Consider the following 25655-nt stretch of genomic DNA (forward strand, 5'->3'; position numbering starts at 1 on the left):
TCTCACCCTCACCAAATTAAAAATCCCCACCCCCCCCCCCCCCCAAAAAAAGGCAGTTGTAGATTTAAACTTTTATTTTAATGTGATTAGTAATGTGTGTGATAAGGCAGAAACTAGTTTGTCATTCCAGATCAGCTCTGTAAAGATGACAAAACACCAAGAAAGTCTTCTACAAGTTTCATTTCTTGGGTCCTGTGATAAAATACACACTTCTGCCTTCCAAACTGATCACTATCAGATTTGTTCCCGATTAAAATCTCCTAAATCAGAGAGAATCACCGGTCTTTCCCCTCTCAAAGAATAAAGTCAACATTAACAACTTCACAGCTCTCCTAAAATGTTTGATCTGGGTGAACAAAACATCAAAAAAGAGCAAAAAGCCTCCAGAAACATATATATTTTTAAGTGAAATGCATTTCCTCTGTGGCTTCACTTAGGAAAGAAATAGTTTAAACACTAACAAGCGAAATAAATGAGCTGTCAGAATTGCAGCAGCTTCTGCAGTAGGTTACTGTTCATATGTTGTATGTACGTACATAGCCACGTTAAGCCAAACCTACACAAAAAGAGCAAAAGATGAGAGCATATAACAGCAAGATAACTGCATCAAGAACTTAAGGTCATCAAAACAAAAGAAGTCTCCATTACATCCACTCTATTTAGAGGGTTTTTTTTACTCAGTTCCTGCTTTCTGCACTGTAAATCCCCTGCCAGTTCAGAACTCAGAGAAGAGTTTACCCTAGAAGGGCACCATAGCCAATGCTTAGGCCAGGAATCCAAGACCAGCCGGGACTGGTGTTGCCATGCTCTACAATTAGTTTGGAGACATAAGACAGCAAAAGCATTAATTTCTCTTCTCAGTTGTTGCACAAGTTACTGCTCTGCTTTGTAAAGATCATCAGCTCATTAGGATCAGACAAACTGGTGGGATCAGATACCAGTAAGGGTTTTAGTGAAGAAAGGTGAGATGATAGAGGCAAGAACCTAGCTTTAAATGAGTAAGTTAACCAGCCATGTAATGACACCATGAATTCATCATTACATAAAGCATGAAGTTCTAGTTATAGCCTTGCTATTGCCTCAGAGATTTAGCTTAATACTGACTATACTCTAGCAGAGCAAAGGTCTAACTAAGCTCACAGCATGTCTTTGATGTGCTCAACAGGAACAGTTTGAGGAAATATACAAATATAGGACAAACTGCAGTGTTACTCCTTTCTCTAACACTTTTCCCATTGTTATTCCTACCTCCTTTCAGGATTCCTTTCAGTAAATACCAGTTCACAGAATTTCTCCACCAGAGGCTGAATACACACTGTTACTTTTAACAGCCTCATGGAAGTTCATTATACAAACTGTTATACCCTCATCTCACTGCTTTATATCCATCATATTTATTTCCTGGATCTGAAATGTGTGGCAGCGAGTTCCACTACTTAATCATGCATCTTCAAAAAAAAAAAAAAAAAAAACAAAACAAAACACACACACAAAAAAAAAAACAGAATCGTAGCATGTTTTAGAATGGAAGGGATATTTAAAGACCATCCACATCCCAATTCCATTGCCATGGGCAGGGCTGCCACCCACCAGATCAGGCTGCCCAGGGTCTCACTCAATCCGGCCATGAATGTCTCCAAACAAGGCACATCCACAGCTTCTCTGGGCAGCCTGTGCCAGTCATCACCCTCTGAGCAAACAATTTCCTCACATGCTGTAAGATGGAACAGTCAGAAATCAAAGTGGGAAAGGAGAAAGGAGAGGGGGGTCCCATTATGAAAATGTTTATCCTCCCAAATAATGCCAACACATGTCAAGGTCCTGGATCTGGCTGCTAGTCACCTGCTAGTGAGAGCAGGTAGGAAATAACTGTTATCTCTCTGTCCTTTCTTCCATACATACTTTACTCCTGCCCAACTAACACAACTGAAGTGACTGTTACCTGTGGTTGGTTTTGTGCATGTGGGGAAAGCAACAGCTGTTGTATATCTTGATTTTCAGCAGAGGTTTGTGAGAACTGCCACAGCCTTCGTAGATCCAGATCTATGAGATATGGACTGGATAAAAAGGAGATGAGGTGTGGAGAATTGGCTGGACTGCTGAACTCAAACACTACTGCTGACATGTGAAGGCCAGCTGAAGGCCAGTGACTACTGGTATTCCTCAACTTAATCAACACTTGATTCAAAACTATTTAGTGTTTTCATTAATGACCCACAGGGAACTCTCAGCAAGCTCACAGATGATATACAGGTCTACAGGTTATTTCTCAGGGAGGCCCCTGCAGTCTCCAGAAGAACATGAGAGTTAGAATGGAAGATCTTCAAGGGAGAGAACAAAAAATACCAGATTAGCTATTTTCTAACACACACAGAAGGTCAGAGGGTGACACCAACTCCCAAGAAAATCAGTCTTAACATTGTGCTGCTATTGTCTAGTATAGTAACTAACTCCCACTACGTAACAGCACACGTACAAGAGATAAGCTGTCTTTTACACTCATTGGCCTCACAAGCACATAGAAAATGGCATTATGCATTTATTTTTAAACATTCTTCTTAATAGTCCAATGCTAGAGAATGATTATATTATTTTTTCCTATGTACAACTGTATGTTATGAAGCACTATATACCTAATTATTCAAACTGATCTGCTGGCAATACTTTCTGGCCTCTAGTTCAAACAGCCTTGACTAGCCTGCAGATGTTGAGTTTGTAATTAAACACCTTTGTCCAGGAACTGCTTCCCAGACAAAGGCAAAATGTATTCTATCCTTGCCATGCCCCCCCCCCCAAAAAAAAAACAAAAAACCAAAAACAAAAAACAGTAGGTTTTGAGTAGGAATGATTCCACCTTATTCATACACCTGAAGTGACCAGTCTCCATAATACTTGATCTGCAGGCATCCTCTAAACCTATTCTAATTTCCTTCTCAGAAAACTGAATGCCATGGAAAGAAAGGTTGTCATGCATTTTACTTATGTAGTTCCATATGCCACTGAACAACATAACTGTGTTCTACCAGCTAACTCTACATAATCACAGAATCAGAGAACAGTTCATGCTGGAGAGGACCTCAAAAGATCATCAGGTTCAACCTTCTATGGAGAAAGGGAGCCTAAATAAGATTATCTAGCAGCCTGTTCAATAATGTCTCTGAGTAGGATGTTCCAGTGATTGTTCTTACTGTAAAAAAAGTTATATCAAGACAAAATTTCTGCCACTGCAACCTTGTCTTCTCCATGTGGCTTGTGGAGAGAGAGACCTTTGTATTCTTTGTAGCCACCTCTGAAAAGGCTCCCAAGCATTCCATAGTAAGAAGACCTACATTCTTCAGTCTTTTCTCACTGTACAGGCTCTCCAGTCTTTTGATCATCACATCCCTTCATCTGGCCCTCTCCAATCTGCCCATGTCCTTTTTGAATTGTGTGGACTAGAACAGGAACTAGAACTATACCACAGTCCCTGTGAATCCTGACAAGTACTGAGTACAGTGGTATGATCATATCTCTGCTAGCAATGCTGCTGCTAGTGCAGCATAGGATTGAATTTGCCTCTGTTAGTATAGCAGTGCTCTACTGATACATTGTTCAGCCTGTCCCAGTCTCTCTATAAGACAGTTTTCACTTCTGACATGTCCATCCACTTAAGCATTATCAGTAAACTTGGTCACAGTGCTTTCAATTCCACCAGTCAGATCATTTATGAAAATCTAGTGGCCTTCTATGACAGAGTAAATACTTCAGTGTTCAGGGCAAAAAGAACATATGTGATCCACTGCACTTCTCTAAGGCCTCTGACACAAACCTATACAACATCCATGTCTTGAACTGACACTGATGGATTCACTATTCAGTGTACAATTACCTGGATGGCTGAAAGCAGAGGCTGGCAGTAAACAACTTAATGTCCACACGCAGACAAGGGATGAGTCAAGTCACTCTGGGGTCTGTACAGGGACTGGTTCTGTTTAACATCTTTGTCAGTGATGCAGACAATGGAATGGAGTGTAAGCTTAGCAAGTTTGTGGACAACATTGAGCCGAGTAGTGCAAAAATAACAACAGAAGGAAGAGACGCCATTCAGAAGGACCATGACCGGTCAAAAAGCTCAGCTCAGATGGGGCATTTCTAAGGTTGAATACAGTGTGATTAGTGCATTAAGAGAAGACCTGCACAGAAGGACTCAGGGATACTTATGGATGAAAAAACTATGAGCTGGCTGTGTGGGCTTGTTGTCTAGAGAGCCAGTCATACATTGGGTTGCTTCAAGATAATAGTGACCAATATTTTCTCTCTCTGCTCTGTCCTTGCAGGGCCCCACTTGCAGCCAGCCAGCTCTGGGGCGCCCAGCACAAGAAAGGTGCAGAGCTGTTGGAGTGCGTCTAGAGGACAGCCAGATTACGATCAGAGGGCTGAAGCACCTCTGGTATGAGGAAAGGCAGAAAAAACTGGAGTTGTTCAGCCTGGAGAAGGCTCTGGGGAAGTCAGTTTGGATGGGGCTCTAAGGAAGCCAAGCTAGCAGAAGTTCTCCCCATGTATGGCAGGGAGATATAAACTAGATCTTTAAAGGTCCCTTCCAACCTAAACCATTCTATATTAAACTGTGAGCCGTTTTTTGTGGACTCTTTTCCGGCAAACACTATAAAATTGTAATACCTGTACATCAACCTACTTAAAACTGATTCTCAAGTTGCCCTATAAAAACTGACTTGCCAAAGACAGTAGTGTCATCTACCAACAAGAAGAACATCTTGGAGTACCCACATAACCAATAAGAAAAACCTGCTTTCAGAACACTAAACACTGCTTTTCAGATCTCAGCAGAGAAAGCAAGAGGAACAGTCTCAAAGTCTTCTACTACTGAAAATTTCTAAAAACACACATACTGTCTCCCTCTGATAAGCAGGAATCACAGTCCACCATTCTATACAATCACTGTGTTAGAAACTGCATGAGCTGTCACAGTTGTTCCACAATAAGACTATGTTAAGGCACATCAGAGCTCCTGCAGGGGAATGGAGCACTACCAAAAAGCTTGTTTGTCTTCTACTTTTTATTTTCCTTAATGCAGGGAGGCCATCAATGCTGGAATAATCCCGTCTCCGTGGAGTCTACACCTAGCTACCTGTGGTTTCATCTAATGAGCTGATAATTTATCAACATCTCCACAAAGTAGCTTCTGAATAGGTAGAAAAATTTCCCCACACTGAGCTGCTGAAAAATTTAAATTGTACTTTTAGTCAGATCTGAGATTATCTATTAGAATTCCAGGCAAAATGACCCATTACTACTGCATTTCTGCAGCAATAAAGACACAATTATACTTGTCTGGCATATGGAATAAACAGATTTCTTTGTGTGGTCCTGGGCTGCTGCCACCCCACATCATTTTACAGTGAAGAATAAATTCATTCAGTACTGAAAGCACTAAGAGTAACAACGAAAACAATTGCTCTGAACAACTGTTTCTATACAAGAAAGTAATATTAGCATTAAAAGAAACCCACAGCCTAAAGGAACAGAAAACTTCTTTGAATTCTTTTAAGTTATCTGCCCAAAACTAAATTAACATATCATTTAAGAAAATTCAATTACCTAATTATGAAACGTACAAGCTTAAAGATATAATACTGCTTGAGGGCAGGGATTATCTAAAGCTGGCTCCAGGTAAAAGCCAACTATTCTGACATTGAAGGATTGAAAGAAAAAAAGGGAGCAGGAAGAAGAGAGAAATCCTCATGATTTCATCATGTGTTAAAGCATGTATTACGTAGATTTATGAAGCATCTGGAAATATTTCTTAAATTTAAACAGTGAAAACACAAAGCTTCCAGAAATAAAACAGAAAGTAGTGCTTTTTTTTTTTTTAATCTCAAAACCAAAATTTCTACTCTGATAGTTTTTCCTAAAAACTCCACCCCTCTCAGTATTTTTCCTCCTTCTGGCCTCACTAATAGATCAACTGTCTTTAAGGAGAGTAATCTTGATGAAGGAATACAGCTACTTGTATTTCCAAAATCATTTTAAAGAAAACAGACAATAGCAACACTTTTGTTGCTAAAAAGAATCATTGGTACTCTAAACACGACCTCTTCTTGAATACTCTGAGTCTGAAACCTCAAACCATATCATCACTAACCATGTGAGTTTGCAGTAATGTTACGAACTTTCCTTTTATGAAAGGAATTCCAAGCTTTTGGAAGTATGGAATTCCAATTCCATAATACTTTCGAAGGAGTAAATTACTGATTTTGATTCTCCTACCAAAAAGGCAATAGCATTTCACAGTACAAGCATCATTTACGGCAGAGAGACAAAGATACATTAAACTGCTGTCTTACCTTGAATTGACAATAATTTCACTGCCTTTTCCTGCAAGATTCAAAAACTGCATAGCACTGAAGTGATGCTTGAACAAGCCTAAGCTTTTCAGAGACAAAATCTAATTTAAATATTACTCAGTATCTTCAAAATTAATTAGCTTCTATTATCTGAATAAACAGATTAGGTAGCATTTTCATTTTTTTTTCTGAAAGTGAAAGATGTGCAATCCAAAATAGCAATAGAATAAACACTGCTAACAACATTAAATCATTAAGTCACACTTCGTCTATATACAGGCTCAGTGGCTTTCAACATACAAAATCTACTTAGAACTGAAGGTTATCATTAACCGAGAATAACTTCCCTGCTAATATCATCTCTTTTCCTATATGCACACAGAAGAATAGCAAAGCTGCCTCTTTCCTCTTAGATTTCCATGTTTTAAAGTCTGAAACTAAGCAGAGATGGTAACTGACTGTTCTAGGAAGGAATCACAGAACCACAGAATTGTAGGGGTTGGAAGGGACCTCCAGAGATCATCAAGACCAACCCCCCTGCCTACACCAGGTCGCACAGGTAGGCATCCAGGCAGGTCTTGAACATCTCCAGAGAAGGAGACTCCACCACCTCCCTGGGCAGCCTGTTCCAGTGCTCCGTCACCTCACTGTCAAGAAGTTCTTGCGCACATTTGTGCGGAACTTCCTATGCTGCAGTTTATGTCCGTTTCCCCTTGTCCTGTCTCCACTCACCACTGAAAAGAAACTGGCCTCACCATTCTGCCCCCCACACCTCAGATATTTATAACCCTGGATTAGATCCCCTCTCACACATCCTTCCTCAAGGCTAAATAGACCCAGTTCACTCAGCCTTTCCTCATAGGAGAGATGCTCCAGGCCCTTCACCATCTTTGTGGCCTCTGCTGGACTATCTCCAAGAGATCCCTGTCCTTTTTGTACTGAGGAGCCCAGAACTGGACGCAGTACTCCAGATGAGGCCTCACCAGGGCAGAGTAGAGGGTGAGGATCACCTCCCTCAACCTGCTGGCCACGCTCTTTTTAATGCACCCCAGGATGCCATTGGCCCTCTTGGCCACAAGGGCACACTGCTGGCTCATGGCCAACCTATCATCCACCAGGACACCCAGGTCCCTCTCTGCAGAGCTCCCCTCCAGCAGCTCATCTCCCAACCTGTACTGGTGCATGCAATTATTCCTCCCCATATGCAAGACTCTACACTTGGTTCTGTTAAACCTCATCCGATTTTTTTCTGCCCAGCTCTCCAGCCTGTCCAGGTCTCGCTGAATGGCAGCACGGCCTTCAGGCATGTCAGCCAATCCTCCCAACTTCGTATCATCAGCAAACTTGCTGAGGGTGGCCACTATCCCCTCATCAAGGTCATTGATGAAGATGTTGAACAAGACCGGACCCAGCACAGACCCCTGGGGGACACCGCTGGTTACAGGTCTCCAGCCAAACTCTGTACCACCAAGAAGACCCTCTGCGCTCTGCCAGTCAGCCAGTTCTCAACCCACCTCACTGTCCACTCATCTATCCCACACTTCCTCAGCTTTGTTATAAGGATGTCGTGGGAGACAGTATCAAATGCCTTTCTAAAATCAAGGTAGACTGTATCTACCAATCTCCCCCCATCCACCCAGCATGTGATAACATCATAGAAGGCCCCACCAGCTTGGTCAAGCACAACCTCCCCTTGGTAAACCCATGCTGACTACTCCTGATAACCTCCTTTTCTTCCAGTTGTCTGGAGATGACATCCAGCACAAGCTGTTCCATCACCCGTGCCTGGAAAGGGGTGAGGCTGACAGGCCTATAATTATCTGGGTCTTCCTTCCCACCCTTTTTGAAGATCGGAGTGACATTGGCTATCCTCCAGTCTTCAGGCACCTCCCCCATTCTCCAAGACCTCTCAAAGATGATGGAGAGCGGTTCGGCAATGACCTCCACCAGCTCCCTCAGCACACATGGATGCAGCTCATCAGGTCCCATGGATTTGTGGACCTTAGTGCTGTCTAGGCGCTCATGGACCACCTCTTCCCTGACTAAAGGGAAGTCTCCCACTCCCCAGACCCTCTCACTAACCTCCAGGGTATGGGAAACCTAAGGGAGAGAAATGGCTATGTAATGATCAATGCTTCCTGGCATTTAATTGATGAGAACTTTAATCCTGCTGTACTTAGTCATGTATAATTTTGCACAATATCTAGAGCAAGAGCTCTGTAAGAGACTGCATATGCAGAATTCTGTCACCACTAGTAGCTTGAGAATTTGCTTGGCGAAAAGTCAGGTAGCCACCAGAGTCATCACTCGTATATAATATGCCTTCTAGGATTTCAAACAGGTTAGACTATAGTGATACATGTTGCTAATTTAAATTAGTCATGTTCACTTACATATTCTTTTCTCATTGTTACATACTACACTGTAGAAGCAGAGGAAAAAATTCTCAAGTTTGCTGTGAAAACGATTACACTTCCTAAAAGACATACAATTTAAAATATATACAGAAAGAGACAGAATGTAAATAATTACACAGAATATTTTGACTGAATTTGCTCGCTGAACTCTTTTTTTCTCTATAAATATTTGTTTATATTTACTAAAGTAAAGCCAGCTAATAGCATGTTAATAGTAGGAATAAAGATTTCTGAAGAGCTTGATAAAGAACTTGCAAACTGGACAGGGGCTTAGAAAGATTAAACCAAAGGTTTCTATTTACCTGCCTGACTACAAAAACAGTGTCTCTAAAGTCAAATCAAATCATTCTCTCTGTAAGAGAGAAAAAGTATTTCTTATATTGAAAGAGAAAAATCAGCAGTTTGGTTATCTCCTATGACTGAAGACTGAAGGTACTTTCATGCTTAAGTTCTCATGATAGCAAATGTAACATTAAGATAGAAATATTCCACAGAGTTAAGTTTAATGATTGGCACCACTCAAAATATATTGTTCACCTTAGCTGAAGTGACATACAAGCTTTACAAAGCTATGTTAAATTTGTTTTCTTACTTGTTTAATTACCTGTAATATCTAAATGTTACTCTTAGTCAACTTAGGAGAACCAGTCAGATCTCTAGGCATATGAAAGAGGGGGTACATATGGGAAGGGAACCACGAGAAGACACTGGCAATGTATCCACAGTTTTAGCCTATTTTTTAAAGGAAAAAGTATATTAGTCTCAAAAATAGCTGCTAGAGCAAATGTTCTTCTGTCTCTTACTAGTTCGCATTTGAGACACGGCCTGACTGAAGAGTAAAGTCATGAACCTTGACGAGACAGCTCCTGCTCTGAATAAGAAAGCATGAACATCTCAAAGAAAGTCTGGGTTCATCTACTGAATGAAGCCAAGTACTTCCAATTGTAAATACAAACAGCAGCTGTTTTCCTAACCTCTACTTTCTTCAAACATACGCCTTGGTTTACATATAAACAATGTGACAGTTGCTTACTATTTTACAATCAAACCTGCACTGTTCCCCGAAGAAGGATATAGCGCTTGTTATGTAAGTCTGTGAAAATTAAAATACCATGTTTAGTACTTTACTTCAGTTGAATTACATGTCCCATGACTAATCCTTGGAGAGCAACTAATGAGAGGTGCAACATTAAGTTGGACAGAAATAAAGCAGTTTGCATTACTTAAAAACATAGCAAAAGCATCCTCCACCTTTGACTGCTCTCCCTAAAGCTACCACTCAACATTTTACATTAATATGGTAACTAATTCACTTTGAAGATGAACTTGATTTTCTCTGTCTTGTTGCCAAAGAAATTCAGTGACTATAAGTATTAATTATTGACTTCAGTAAACACAAAATCCACCTCTTGTACTTTGTTTTACTCTAAGTGTCCTGGTTAGCCTAACATGCCGCAGTTACAACTAAGTTAGAGTTTCATGGATTAATTCAGTGGTCTATTCTAACTACACGTGGAGGTGAGAATCAGCTTTCTGTGACATCAACAGAAGCCAAAGAAAAATGATGATCACTATTTCAATTTAATAGAAGTATTATGGGCCTTTCAACATTGGGCGATTTAAGAGCCCTTCATAAAGACTTCTAACATTGAGACAGTGTTATTAGATCATCTCTCCTGAGTTAGCTGGACATACTCGTAGGTCAGAAAACCTGGAAACGGAAGCCTGAAAGACTGACAGACTCAAGAAAAAGGGACTCATTTCATGGAAGAAAACTGGGAAATATGAAAAAAGGAAAAAAAACCACACAGTTTTCTTCCTCTAGAAGACAAAAGACAATGTGAGCATTCAAGGAAACAATTTCCTTAAAACATCCCATATTTCATTGCTTACAATGAAGCAATGAAAGCATTTTTGTTTTTATTAATTCATGAAACCTAAAAATAGAAGGTGCAGAAAATGAATAATGAAAGGTCACTTAATGTTTTTTCTTCTTTCTTTCTTTCTCTCTACCCACTACATCCTCCCGAAGTTCCTACCAGCAAACATTTAGATTTTTTACACTTGTGGGTAAAACTTGTTTATTAACAACTGACCTGATATGATTAATATTAAAGCAGCTGCTCATGAAGCTTTCCAGAATACAATCTTGATGTTTTATTTGGAAACACACTAAAAAGCCAATACACTGTCCAGACATGGATACCCTCTTGCACCTAATAAATGCAAACACAAAACACAGCTCACGCTTCTACTTCAATACCACTACAGACGTAACAGTTCTCTCCTCCATGAAGATAACAAGGTCTTTCAGACTATGCCTGCTACTTATTTTCGCTTTATTTTCACAGATACTATTCTAAGAGATTATTCGCAAATCAGCTCCCTCCTATCACCACTCCTCAATCCACTTTTATATAATCATACCAGATAAGGCTAACCATTTGTGTTACGACTAGTCAAAAGCATAGATATTGGCCTAACGTAGAACCACAAAATATTGATTTGCTTATCCTATGAGCTTACTGAGGAAGTGAAGCAAATGACACTCAAGAGCAGGACTGCAACCAAGAAGGACCCAGACAGGCTGGAGGAACAGATTAACAGAATTCTCATGAAACACCATCAGGACAAACTCTGAGACCTGCAGCCCCTTAGTCCTGTACAGGAAGCTGGGGCACTGGTGACATATAGCTGAGCTGGAGTCAACTGTGCACCTATATAGCAATGCCTGGAGTTGTTGGACCAGGACACAGCTCCAGAACCAGTGAGGGAGGGGCTGGGGGCTTTGCCCTGTGAGACAAAGCTATGGAGCAAGATTGATTCAGCCATGAGAATGGGTAGCTTCAAGGATACCCAGCAGCAGCCCCAGCACCAGGGAACGTAGGAGAGGCAGCCAGACTCTACACATAGTGTGAGGTGGGAAGGTGAGAGGCAGAAACACAAGCCGTGACACAAGAGGCTCAAGCTGAAGATGAGAAGCCTTTTGACAAACAGGAATCATAGGATTGCCTGGTCATGAAGCCAAGGCTCCAGACTGAGGGGTTTCACGCCCCAGCTGGCTGAAGAAGCCCTAAGCAGACCTGCTTGAACCTCAGCAGAGTGAGGACTGTTGATTCAGCCAGAATGAGTGGTTCTGCTATTGCATGAAACTTGGAGTGATTTTCAGCAACAGGCAAAACATTCCTGACATATTCCTGAAGTTCTAACCCTCTACACCTTACAAAAAGCCTAACTTCAGGATTTTTTGTACCCATTAATTCTACAAATATGTGAAGATTTAGTACATTTTCTGGCTCAGAGTATTCGTACATTATATAAATTCCAGTGTGTTTATTTATAATTACTTTCTAACTTGCTCTACTACTACTGAATTCATTTTGCATTATGTAGCATCTACCTTTTAAAAGAGAGACATTTTATGTTCTTTTTGCATAACTTTAACCACAACAACTCTGCTATACTTCATCTCTGGAGTGGCAAGCAAGTAATGCTTCATATTTAAGGCTTAAGTTCTGCTTTCATAGAAGTAAACATGAATCATTTCCTTGTTAATAGGTATCTACTACATTAATCATAAGAACACTTCACTTAGTTTCACTGCCTGGTCAACCTTTATTACAGTAATCATGCACCAGCAATGAGCAGCAACATCTTTGTGACTGTTTTTGACGTGGGTGCAGGACTCACCCCTCCTGCCTTTAGTAGCTTTCTTCTGAATTCTTCTGTCGGGTTGTTGAATGTGAGCTTTTCACAGCGGAGGTGATTTACAGGTGGATGGCCTTCAAGATGCAGGAATAAGTCATAGTCAAATCGAACTTTCTTAGGTTCTTCCTGAGGGTTGAAAATAACCAGATAAAAAGGTCTAACGCCAAAACTAAAATATGGGCTACATCAGTCTGTATATCAAAATTACATCATTTTTAACCATCCTCTGTGCTCTGAGATACATGATAGAATTTACCGAACATCAGCTGGACTACAGAAAATTAAAGAAGGTCCAATCAGCCCATCATGATACATGGGAATATGCATGAACTTCAAGCTGTCTTGACAAGGCTTCTTTGAAGGTGATGTCTGGCATAGGCTAAAGACATACACAAAGCCAAATATCACGATTCAGCTGACACAAGGTAACTCAGTCACCAACACAATCATTTCTGAGCTGTAGGTAATACAGAAGATGCTGCAGTAAATCGTTGGATACAATTTCCTCCACAAATTCAAAATAATTGTAAATAAGGGTAAGATTGAAACTGCTGCAGCAAAAAAATATTTGACTCCTAAGAAAGGTGTCTGTTTATTTATTAATGGAACTTCATTTCCTTGAACTGAATTGGGCAGCAAGATTTCAAGTATTCCACCACAGCTTCCAAGCATTTAAAATTCTTTGCCACTATAATGAAAAAAAGACAAATGTTCCCTGTACCAATGTGGAGAGAAAAAGAACAGGAAAGGCAAATTTATCTTGGACATAATCAGTGCTCTGCTATTCTAAGAAATCCTCAGCTGGAAAAGGACATTACTGTAACCATATAAATTTAAATTGCTAATACCAGAGACATTGAGTATGTTTTGTGCAACACATTTACACAAATGTGTTCTAGACACTGTATAAAACTTAAGTGCTCTTCTAAAGCAATAGCAAGAAGCCCTTTCTTCAAAGGTGCAGATGTACCAAAGAAGGCACCAAACCAATGACAGTCTTAAAGCAGAACACAAGTGAAAGGGCAAATCCTCTAGGAAAAAAAAAAAAAAAAAAAAAAAACACAAGGGAGGAGAAGGAAGAGATGCAGCAAAATTTCAGCCTATAAACAACAATGCATCTGATCTGTGTTCTGTTCAGTGACAGACATCCCCAGTGCTCAAAAAAACCCATCACATTAAAACGTTCAGCTTTGATTCAGGACACTAAGGATACGAAGAATAGGAAGTGTAAAAGTCTCAGGTTTTCAAATACAGCCAAGGGATCTCCTCAGCATCTTGTCTTCAAACATGGAACAAAGACAACAAAGAAGCTGAGACAAAAAGCTTGCAATAGCTTATTTTTTGATGGCTGAGACTATTTTCTTGATAGACAGTATTCAAAGGCAATCACGGATGAAGATATCTCTTATTAAAGATGAACACATGATTTCTTGCATAAAAAAAGGAAGACTGCACCACAGAAAACTGTGGCATTGCTATAGGCAATCCGTATTGGCAGCTTTGTCATAGAAGTTACAAAAATCATAAACTGGAGTCTTCAAAGAAATCTGTGGAAAGTTTGTTGAAGTAATAATTTCAAAGCAGAGTTTCACTAAATATATCATTCCCTGTGCCACTGCCATTAATTCAAACCAGTGAAGTCCTGACAGTGAAAGCAGAATATACTGCAGTTTATGAGCCTTATCCTAAGTGGACCGTAATTTCCAGAGTAGAAGTCTTTCAATCTAAAGCCTTCTTCCGAGGAATTTGTCTCAGTGGCTATCAACTACATCTTGAGGTTTGTTATATTTGTGGAAGGCGATGCTTGTTATTTCCATAATCTTTAAACATGTGGAACATTTTTTTGTCAAGTTAAAATGCCTATTAGATTTCTTACCAATTTCTGCTTTGTCCTGGGAAGGAGAACAGTATCATTCTCCATGATCCAAGTGGCATCCTGCACCACTGCATTCTCTCTTCATTAGGGTTCTTTCTGAACCAGAAATGGAAAGGTTATCTACCTTGAGTAAGTGATGATGGTCTGTCTCCTCTTCCTCCTTCTAGCTCCTCTTTTTCTGTACTGGAATACCTGTGAAGTGGCTTAGAGGAGGAAGAGTAACTGAACCAGGAGAAAGCAGTAATTTGCCTCAGGAATGCCAGTTCAACTTTTGTGCCACTCCTCCATCACACTGCACTGAGCCCAGGAAATAGGAAATAGGGGTGGGGGATGTTGCAAACTTCCTAATTCCACATGCTGCTTGAGGGTGAGGTGAGTTGTAATCATTGATGCCCTCTTGATCTCAGTCTAAGCCAACAACTCCTGCTGGAGAACTCCTGAGACTTGCAGTCAAAGGCAGCCAAAACTGAGTGGAAAACAGAAAAAGAAATGTCGGGGGGGAAGGCTTCCGTAGAGATGCTTCAGTGAATCACTGTCTTCTGACGTTACGGGTCTGCCTGGTTATGGGATGACCTCTTAACAGCTGAGTTAAAAAGCATGCCAACGAAGCCAGCTAACTCAATGAAGCAGTTCTGTATCCCTTTCCAACAGCAAATGTGGTAGACTGAGCCCTTCTCTTCACAGATTGATACAGGGAACATTCCAGAATTAATTTCTAAATCTTTATTTAGAAAGTGCCTCAGTAGAATTATCCACACCTCATACTTCAACAGAGTTTCTATGTAAGGCAGAAGAATAATGGAACATCTTCCTGAAGGCAAACAGAGTTAACCAAGTTGTACTCTACACTGAATTTTAAGTGTGCTCATTTTCAGCAGAAGACTTGTTACTCATTTTCATTTGTTTTTAAGCTTTTCACAAAGCAGTTGGCATTTTAAGGAAGGTGAAATACTGACTTTATTGAAACAGCGTTATATGACATCCTGGAATTAAAAAAATACGTATGCATGTATCTTTGAAGCACGCATGAAGTAAAACAACAGGTCTATTTTTCAAAGCACAGAAGGAATCCAAAATATTGAAATTATTAAAATTCTGTGCATTAAATCCACAAAATTATTAGAGCTTCTTCTTTAAATTCTACCCAAGTCCACTTCTTATCCAAACAAGTTATTATTTGCAATACAGAACCTACTAGGTGCATTAAAAGAAATCTCTGTATTTGCTACCCGAAGACTGCAAAGTAAACACAGTATTTACTTTCACACTAAATTTGAGATATCACAATAATGCATACATTTTAGAATAGCACTAGATTCCAATTTATGCCCCCAGTAATGTTGAGTAGAACCGATGTTCACATTCACTCTAAAAGAATATATTTTTTTTCAGACTGAGGTGGCAGTATAAAAAAGGTTCTTCATGAAAGACCAAAAAAGAAGAAATTATAAAGATCAGCAATACTTAAAATAAAACAATGGGTTCATTATGAATTCAATATGATCAAGATCAGCTTCCTCTCCCCAAGCGTTTTAAGTGGCTCTCGAGCTTCCTGGCTTTAAAGCCTGTCTACTTCTCAGTAGAAGTAGTTATTCTTCTAATTACTGAATAATTCAGCTTCTGTACTTCATCAAGTAATCCTAACTTCAGAGAGTTATCTACAAAATACAGTCAGACATGTATAAAAGTTACAGTGACCGTGAATTATGGAACAACACTTTGAAATGTATCTTTAAGCCTACATTCAGTATTTATGCATCAAAATATGTATGTTTGAATATGTGTATACGTTGAGTTTTACTTCTCTCTTTGACTGTTTTGTTGTTGCTAGGTTGGTTTTTTTTTAAGCTTTTAAATGAACAAATATGCAATTCCTTACCTTATTTTTGAAGTAGACCTCAATTGGCAAAATGAAACCAGCATAACCAGATTCTTCAACTTTGTAGGGTGGATCCTTGCACACTGGAACAGAGAAAAAGCCAGTATTTAACAGAAAATGTTTAAAAACACAACGTGAACAAATAGTCTGCAGCAACACTTCCATGAAAGCATCACTACAAAATTACTCACATATACACACACATATCTTTCAGTTTCTTCAGTCTCTTGGAACACAAGAACCAAGGGATATCAACTCCTGGTGGACTTGCTATCACAAGGCCTCTCAGAAAAAAAAATTATCCAGGAAAAACACCGCCAACACATTCTCCTGAGTACTATCAGTACATCAGCCTTCTGAGGAAATGCAAGCTTAGTAAATCACAAAGTAAATTTAAGCAAAGTAAAGCTACCTCATCATTCCCCTCCTGTTTTGCTGGCACTAACCCCACACAGGAAATTCAAGAATAAGGGAGACTCCAAGTCCTTGCTAACCTACTGCAGCTGTCTAAGGCGACTCAGTTTTCTCCACGCAATTGATGGAAAGGGAGAAGCACTAAAAAAAGCAAAGGAAGAATAATCTTTTCTGACTTGCTTTAAACACAGTTCTCTTGAAAACAAACAAACAAAAAAAACCCCAGAACTTATTTTGTCTCTCTTAAAAAGAAGAGAGGACCTGTTATTTATAAGGTGAGATTTGAAAAGATTTTGAAGAAAATATTAAGATAACATGTCAAAACTGGGAGGTGAATTCAAACAGAAAAGGCTTTTAAGTTATAAATTAAGCATTTTATCTTAGAATCTCCAAGAAAAATTACTTCATACTGATGTTTTTCCTTATGAGAGCTTACCAGCATTTGAAAACATAAACATAGCAGCCCTACCTAAGGATAGTTAGAGATTATGGTAATATATACTGACAACATTTCAGCTAGGGCAATAGCCCTCCTTGCTTCTTTAGATTCAGAAGATGACTTGAGGAAAAAGCCTCAAGTATGACATTGTTTGATTGCCCATGCAGATATAAACATGGGACACTGAAAGCCACTCACAAAATATGACAATTATTAAACATCAGATATTTATAAACTGTAATAATACATTATTTCGTTCAGAGATTTCAGGCTCCATTGCATGGCATACCAGAAATCACCTTCCACTTTATTTAATAAAAAAAGTCACAGCAATGTCTTCCTAAGAATTTTATTGGTGCAGACCATACTGTCAGCATAATTTTTTTTATTATTCTCTCCCTCAAATCGCTCTTCTTTCATATTCACACAAGTGCTAGCAAATCAGTTTGACATCACAGTTCTGAAAACAAAGTCTGTTATAATTGCAGACATTGGTGAAACTTGGGTGGCAAAATGCTTAGCACACGCCAGCGATTGAGCGTCTTCCTAAACTGAAAGATGGGCAGAAAATTCTACAGTCTTGCGCTTGAAAATTCCCATCCCTCTCCCCTACCCCCCTGGAAAAAAAAAAAAAAGCCCAACAACAAAGAACAGGTAATGGTAAAACTGTATTATATAGCATATACAATTACTACAACTAAAGTGTAAGCTAGTACATTATTCTCACCTTTCTTGTAGAACACTTAATATACATACTAGCAAGAGCAACATGTCTGCACAGCCTGAATCAGGACCCACTGGCATAACCACCTGGTTGGCAACCAAGGCTCCTGCAACAGCGCTGTAAGTTGGCCAGCAGCTAACAACCACCCAGTTCGGTGGGTGGAAAAGAGAGGGGTGGTTCACCTAACTGCTACCACAGGAGATACAGAGCAAAAAGTAACAGAAAAGTCAATACTGTAGAGGGGAAGAAAAAGAAAAACTTGATACATCTTGGCTGTCAGGTGAATAAAAAAAGGGAAGTATCACTCCTGTTTTTATGAAGGGCCTTTTTTGTGAAGAAATGAAGACCTGAGGAACCACAGGCTGGTGAGCCTTGTGTCTGTGCCTGGGAACATCATGGAGCAGATCCTCCTGGAAGCTACATTAAGGCACCTATGAGATGAGGAGGTGATCTGAGACAGCCTAGGGTCAATCATATAAATCCTTCCTCTCTGCTATCTGGTTTGAATAGGTGATCCAACTTCAGTACTTTCTCAATAATAAGTGAGGCCCTACAGATTAGTACAGATCCTGTGAAAAATTAGTTCCTGCACTGAGAAAACAGTTTCAGAGAATATCATCATTGCAGTGCAATGAGAAGCAGCCACTGGTATACAGTCTCATCTCAGGAGAACTATAAGGTCTGGGAGAAGTGAAGAGAAAAATAAGACAGGTAAATTTCAGCAAGTTCAGTGCTCACAGAACAAGCACGTCTCATCTACTGCATAGAACAATACAGAGTTCATGATACTATGTCAGAATGAAAGATCTTACCAATAAGTGAGAGCCTGAATCTTAGGTATCTGCAAATGCATTTGCTAAACATAGACCAGATTCCCTGAAGCAATTTTTCATGCAATTTCAAATTAAATGCTGGGGAAGCATATGTATATGCGCATAGATCTGCCATTGCACAAGTACTGACTTACAGTAATATGCAAATCTCAGGTGTTCATCTACACTATATAGCCATCTAATTTCCCCTGATAGGGGACTATTTATACACCCAGCTGCAGTCCTAGCTATATTAAAAACAAAAACACTCCAAAAACCTGTAGGAATAGTGAGAAGTACATTGCCTAATGTGCTTTAAACAAAACATGCCTTCCAGAAACCATGTAAAAAATATTAATGTGCATTTTATAATAAAAATCGCAATAACAACATCCGCATTATCAAGACAAAGTCATTAACAAGGATTTCTTCCCTGTATGATCTCAGTACCTGTTTTGCTACTATTCCCTAATACACTCATTATTCACAAATAGATGTGAGCGTGTAACTCTCCTTCAATGCACTTTGCAACTAAATTCTTCTGGTAATGTCAGCATAATGAGATATACAAAATTACAGCAAGCCAGAGCAGGAGTTTGTAAGTTCTAAATTATGTTTATCTCCTACTTGTCAAGCAACTAGTCTACAGCTGACATAAATGGATTAAACCATTTATTTCAAGTATTTTGCTTCCTTATTGCACAGGTGAAGCATTGTATTTAAGCATACACTCCCATGTACTGTGTCAGACATAACTGACACCTGAAGAACAGCTGTAAACCAAAACATGAAGATGTATTTAAGTAATATTAACAACTCTGAGGCCCATAGAGATTACAATAACAAAATTGTGGTATAATAACCATTAGTTTTAAAGCTTTAAGAAGATATTTGTTTGCCACTCCAACAGTCAAACATTTCCTTCATGAAAAATACGGTCAGAAACAGTAAATAAAGACAGAAATTCATTTCTAGCAGGGCCATGCAGAATTATAGCTTTTACAATTCACATCCACTTTGTGCACCCTACAGGACAGATGTAGTAGGCCTTGTGGGTATTTTATAGATTCCTGCCTATGATTTGCTCACATTGGTCACTGTCTCATTTTTTCCTGTAATTACCATCTTCATTGAAAGAAGTGCCACAAATGAACAGCATTAATTTTAGATGAAAGCAGGCTGCAGTACCAAGCTTCTCCTGACATAAGAAGCCAGCTTTAAGTACCTGGCTGTGATATTTATGAAAAATCTTTTACCTTGGTACAATAACTGGTGGGCTCCAGTGTTCTGACTCTATACAAAAATGAGGCAAGAAGGATGGCATGTGTTGTACCCTAGCTTCAGGCATACGCCAGCCACTGATACTAACAAATTGCCAGACAGGTTCAAACAACAGCTAGCTAAAATTACTACACTGAACATGCTTTGAGTGGTAGCTCATGCCAGAAATAGGATGTTCAAATCTGTTTAATAATTTACACTGACAAGTCTTTCATGAAACACATCGAACACTGAAGCAAAATTACAGAGAGAGATCTAAGGGAGAATTAAAATTGAGATTTCAGCATTGTATTTACAATCATATTAAGTTTCCTATCCCACATACTGAATTGCCTACATTCCTACAATTTCACAGAAAAGTGAATCCTAACAAGGTTAGAGAGTAACACTTCCTGTATAAAGTGTCTACATGTCAACCACTGGCTACCATGGCTGACCTGCAGACACTGAGGAAAATGTTTCCAAACTGAAAGAGGGGAGATTTAGATTGGACATGAAGTTTTTTACAATACGAATGGTGAGGCACTGGCACAGACTGTCCAGAGATGTGGTGGATATCCTATCCTTGGAGACATTCAAGGCCAGGCTGGATGGGGCTTTCTGCACTCTGATTTAGCTTAGCTGTAGGTGTTCCTATTCACTACAAGGAAGTTGAACCTTTGAGCACCCCTATGAGCTCCAACAATTTTATGGTTCTATGATCATCATCAGTGGAGATCAAACTGATACACAGGACAGGAAGAAAGGAAGCAGAAAATCTTCTGTCACACCTAACAGTGTTTTCCCACACCAAGTATCACTCAACTACTTAACTCTGCACTGGCCTTTAAACACTGCTATAGATAGAGTTTATTAATCACTCTGAACAAAGACAGTCAAAATAAGGTACATTTTTACACAGTTAAACACACAAGATGAATTAAAGCCAACTTAAAAGTCCGCATCTGCCCTCTTAATTCTGATTCTTCACACATAAAGGCAGAAAAATGCCTTGAGCACACAATTGACGATGTCTGGAACACAGCATGGAGCTTCCTACTTCCCCTGACTAAAGTGGAGCAACCAGAAGTTTCCCACGTACAACGCTGCTAATAATTTTGAAGACTTTATAGGTGTTAATTTAATAATGCCCAGTGCATATCTGTGCAATCTATGTGCCCAAGAAACAATTAAGAAGATGAAGCAGCAAATTCAGCAAATCTAAGTAATCCTAATTTATTTTTTTTTAAGCAGCACATATCCTCTGTCCTTTAAAATACAATCCCTAAGTGTTTGACAAACTGTTTGAGATTAGTAAAGACACCTAAAGTGTCTTCAGCAATTCATAGTGCTGTGCAAGCTAATTTGATGCAAATGTGCTGCACATGCAAAAGAATATATTCTCTGTCACAGGTACAGGAGAACCACACTGTCAGAGGACAGACAAGAGCGACCTCTTCTTTGAAGTTTCATCTTGTGTGAATTTCAATAGCGTAACATTGCATGACTTTTTTTTTTTCCCTACAGTATTTTCCAATTTTGCTGAAACGGGAAAAAAGCAGGCCAGGATTAAAAAAACTTCACCTAACAGATTTCGGAGCAATACTGCATAGCCACAAATCACCCACAGGACAATGAAGTGCCATATTAGATGCTCAGGTCCCGCCTGTTTCAGGATTTCCACCAGGAAAAACACTGATCTTAGAAGCTCCAGCAACTACAGGCATCTAAAAATCCTTTGTACCTGTGAGCTTTCCAACTTAATCTCCCTTATAAATTGTGCAGAGCTTGTCTTGAGTCGAGTACACAAAAACACTGACCTAGATTCTGCAATGTACATGCATGCAACAATCCTTTATGAAACAAAGAATTTAATGGAAATGTCTAGGATGGTTCACAGTTCCAACCTTTCCATCCATCTGCCCCCTCAACTTCCCGTCATTTCTGATAACTCATTTTCAGAGCTATAAAAATTACCCGTGAATTGAAGTGACACCATACTTGCATCAAACACCTCCGCCAAACTGCAAGCCAAAGCTAAGAATTTTCCATCACATCTCTCAGTTCTCTGAGATTATCTTACTGATTAGTAAGTCATTTATTTCACCTGTAAGGTTTATAATATTATTGAACACATCCTTTAACTTTGAATAATATCAGAAAAATTCTCTTGTTGAGTGCAGTTTCTCATGAAATGTGATTTCATCAGCCTTAGAATGGCTGGAACAGCTCCTGAGCTGAAGTTGGAGGCTGTTGTAGCAGATTCTAGCAAAAGCTAAGTAGCAAAGGACATTTCTTCAAAAGGGTGAAATGAAGTATCTAAAATGAGAAACAAATCAGAGATTTCACAACACCATGAAAGCCGTAATACTCAGTTGCTGTTCACAAGAAAAAGAGCATTTGAGATAATATTAATTAGTATCTAACTGCAAAACAGACAGAGTTAGCACAACCTGATTATCTGTGGCAAGAGCATTTCACACTTAAAGAAGCAATATCCACTATTTCCCTGTATTGCTTTTTTAAGTTTGCAGACAGATTGCAAAACATTTTAACTTCGGTCAGTAGGAAATTGCCTGTTACTCAAGCATTCAGTATTAATCATAATGACTCTTTCTTCATATTAAATGTATTGGAAAACATTAAAAATGTTGCTTCTATCATTTACTTGATAGCCTTCCTGATGCTGTTCAGAGCAGCTGCATATGATCATGAATAATAGTATATATAATAGAATATGAATATCATATATATATATATATAATCATGAATAATAGTCTATATTTCATTGCTACTTCAGCAATTGCAGAGTGAGTCTAGGAGAAGGAAAACAAAAAAAATAGTGTTCCATATATGTTTGGTTAACACCATATATAAGCAGCTGGGAAAAAAAAAGTGTGGTATCCTAGTATAAACGAATATCTATATTATATTAATATGATATGCACTTAAAGCTATAGAAGGGTACAGCTAAGGTTAAAATAATCAATTATTTACACATGTTTATATGAATGTGTCTGTTTGCTCTGGCTTTCACTTAACATTTCTTGCCTAAGAACCTAACAAATCTTTTCAACTAAAAATAACCAGTAAGCACAGATTCCAAGTCTCTGTGCAATTCATTCTATTATGAATATGATGTAAAGTACACAGCAGGGCATAAACACAACTTAAGAGCCACATCTAGGCAATGCACATGTTTTATCTGTTGGCATGCAGGTAATTATCACAGCTATTATATTATTTTGCCATTGAACATTTTGGGGGAATAGATCAAGAGAACATGCTGCCAGATGAGCATAATACGAGTACACTGTAAAGAAGGAACATAGAAAATTCAGATTTTCCTCAAAAAAAATTTAAAAATTGTAACGCTTTACTTCAGCACACTCAGTTTTATTTCTCTGCCTTTAATAAGTACAAGATATTAATTACTAAATGCCAAACATAGCTCTCCTGAAAGTTTGCAGCCCCATTCTCACTATGTAGGTGGCAAGCTTTCCTCTGTATTACACGATGGAAAAGGGAAGAGAAAGAAGTATAGATTATAACTTCTAAGCAAAAAATCTTCAAAGCTGTACGTGGTCTAATCTCTAGTAATTGATTCTGTTCCAGGCCAATTCTAGCATAAAGTGAACAAATAGTTTTTAAAAAATCCTCACCTTAAGAAAATGCTACATTCATGGGACTCTATTTGTATTACTAATCTGCTGGTAATCTGTAAAACGGTAACAAAAATAAAGTGACAATGCTGTCCAAATATACATGTGATAGATTTTGTCTAGGGATTTGTCTAAGAAAGCAAACTGCTTTCTTAGGCATTAAAGCCATTTGTTCTGCACTCTTTCAACTCTGTTTTCAAAAATGCCTGGGAAAAAAGTAGACAATTACATTTGCAAATTGGTAAACAAAACAAAAAAGAGAAAGACTACAGACTGAAATAATTTTTGATTGCTTATATATTATTGAGTAAAAATATTTTCCAGTTCAAACACAAAAATTTCCCATTGGAGACTTCCAATTAGGAGGGGAAACACACATCCATGGTATACGAGAAGGGAGTGATCCCATAAGTATAACAGCATCTGCAAATTCAAGCTGGTTGCAAACAAGGCGAAGAAATTGAGGAACACCTATTTCACTGAATCCTTGAAGCCAAGCAACTCTAAGAGACCATGCTACAGAAATACAGAAGTACAGAAATAATGCTGCTTATCAATGTAACATGCTTACACATGCACAGACAAAATACACGCAGTCGATACTCTCACATGGAAACTCCAGACTTATCTCCAAAGTTCTCTTTCTAAAGGAGAAGACCAATCTGGAATCTGCTGCTGGCTTAGTTTTGAGCACCCAGTACAGTCCAAGCATGAGGAAGCCCCATTTCAACCTCTGAATTTTGTTATGGTTCACAAGTAGCTGAAAAACCTCACCTTTGGAACTAATGAAACCAGACTTTCAGCAAAGATAAATATCTAGTCTAGAATGGGAGCTATGTTCCTCAGTTTCCCTGTAAAACTTAGCCTGTAGTTGTTTCTGAGAAAAGATATGTACCCTTTCAAACACACTGTGTCTGCTCACAGCTTTTCTATATCAAAGCATACTCCTGTTGGACTTCATTTATCCAAAGCATGCTTTCCCACTGTAGATTCAATTGATGATACCTAACCACACAAGAATGCTTTTTAAATCTAGCATTTTTAAAGTCTAGGAGTTCCTTAGTCTGTTTTACTTATTTTTAACCTAACAATTGAATGACTGCTCCAGGAAACTGTGGGAATAGATGGATCTTAGGTTATATTCTGATCTGATTTTCTCAGTGTTGAAGACCACCCCTAACCACAGTACGCATGCAATCCACTATTAAATTAAATAAAAAGGTAAAGGAAAGCACTTTAGAATTATGCACGAGTCCTCTGGCAATTCCATACACTTCCCTATAACTATTATAAAGTTACAGGGATGGCAGCCAGCAGAGGGCTGCCCATCAGCAAGGTTACCTAGTTAAGACCTCTGTCTATTCTTACGAAATGAGAAAGAGCCAGAACTTGTGGTTAAAATACATGTCCTTACATGAGGAAAATTTAAGAGGTAGGTGGAACAGAGAAGGGCAGAAAAGCTCTACTTATCTCAAAACCTTCCCATGTACATAATCCAATATATGAAAAAAGGAAACACTAACAATAACACTGGGGCTGCAAGGAGATACAATACACAGAAGCAGGACAACATGAAATGAAACTTCCATGACAAGCTCCACAGGATGCCCTGAAAGGGTTGCAAGGAACAAAGGAGAACAATGAACTGGAAATGGGTGAGGAAAGGGAATTGTTCCAACAACAGATTTCCATTCCAGATCTTAGGAACAGATTCTTGTTATTAGCAGAGGTTCACTCACATGCATCAGAAACTGAAGATGCTTTCCTAGCTGTTCACCAGGGTAATTCACATAGACTTTGAGTGCTCTTTAGACACACCAAGTCTACCAGAAGTAGACAGAACAAATCAGTCGTGCTTGTCAACCATGGAAACAGACAGATGGGCTTTCCACTAGTTTTAAATTATGAGACATTAAGATCCCTGCTGTACAATGACAATTCACTCCAAGCAAGGTCCTCCAAGCAAGTCCCAGTTAAATATAATTAAGAGGAAGACTAAAAAAAAAGAAACAAAAGGACAGTGTTGAAAACACAGAGCCACCAAGCATTTTTACAACTCACTCTCCAAAATGCACTTGCTGGAGAATATATATATATAGAGAGAGAGAGAGAGAGAGAGA

General features: G+C 38.9%; 1 protein-coding gene and 1 long non-coding RNA gene across 3 annotated transcripts in view; one reads left to right on the forward strand and one right to left on the reverse strand.

The window, feature by feature from the left end:
• LOC122164703 overlaps positions 1 to 9629 on the forward strand; it is a 14119-nt gene extending 4490 nt beyond the window's left edge. The window contains exon 3 of the long non-coding RNA XR_006170296.1: positions 9568 to 9629. This is a non-coding gene — a long non-coding RNA (uncharacterized LOC122164703). The remainder of the gene's footprint in view (positions 1 to 9567) is intronic.
• MLLT3 (MLLT3 super elongation complex subunit) overlaps positions 1 to 25655 on the reverse strand; it is a 108771-nt gene that overhangs the window by 38271 nt on the left and 44845 nt on the right. Inside the window, exons 3-4 of one of the 2 annotated variants that reach the window (XM_042826916.1) lie at positions 16225 to 16307; positions 12452 to 12595 (exon numbers count right to left, since the gene is read on the reverse strand). In XM_042826916.1, the coding sequence (XP_042682850.1) occupies positions 12452 to 12595; positions 16225 to 16307 (227 nt within the window). The remainder of the gene's footprint in view (positions 1 to 12451; positions 12596 to 16224; positions 16308 to 25655) is intronic. The other variant, XM_042826917.1, reaches the window with a different exon arrangement.

This window comes from Centrocercus urophasianus, unplaced genomic scaffold, assembly GCF_019232065.1.
Source record: "Centrocercus urophasianus isolate 14NV4802_14NV808 unplaced genomic scaffold, USGS_Curo_1.0 seq_27, whole genome shotgun sequence".
Lineage (NCBI taxonomy): Eukaryota > Metazoa > Chordata > Aves > Galliformes > Phasianidae > Centrocercus > Centrocercus urophasianus.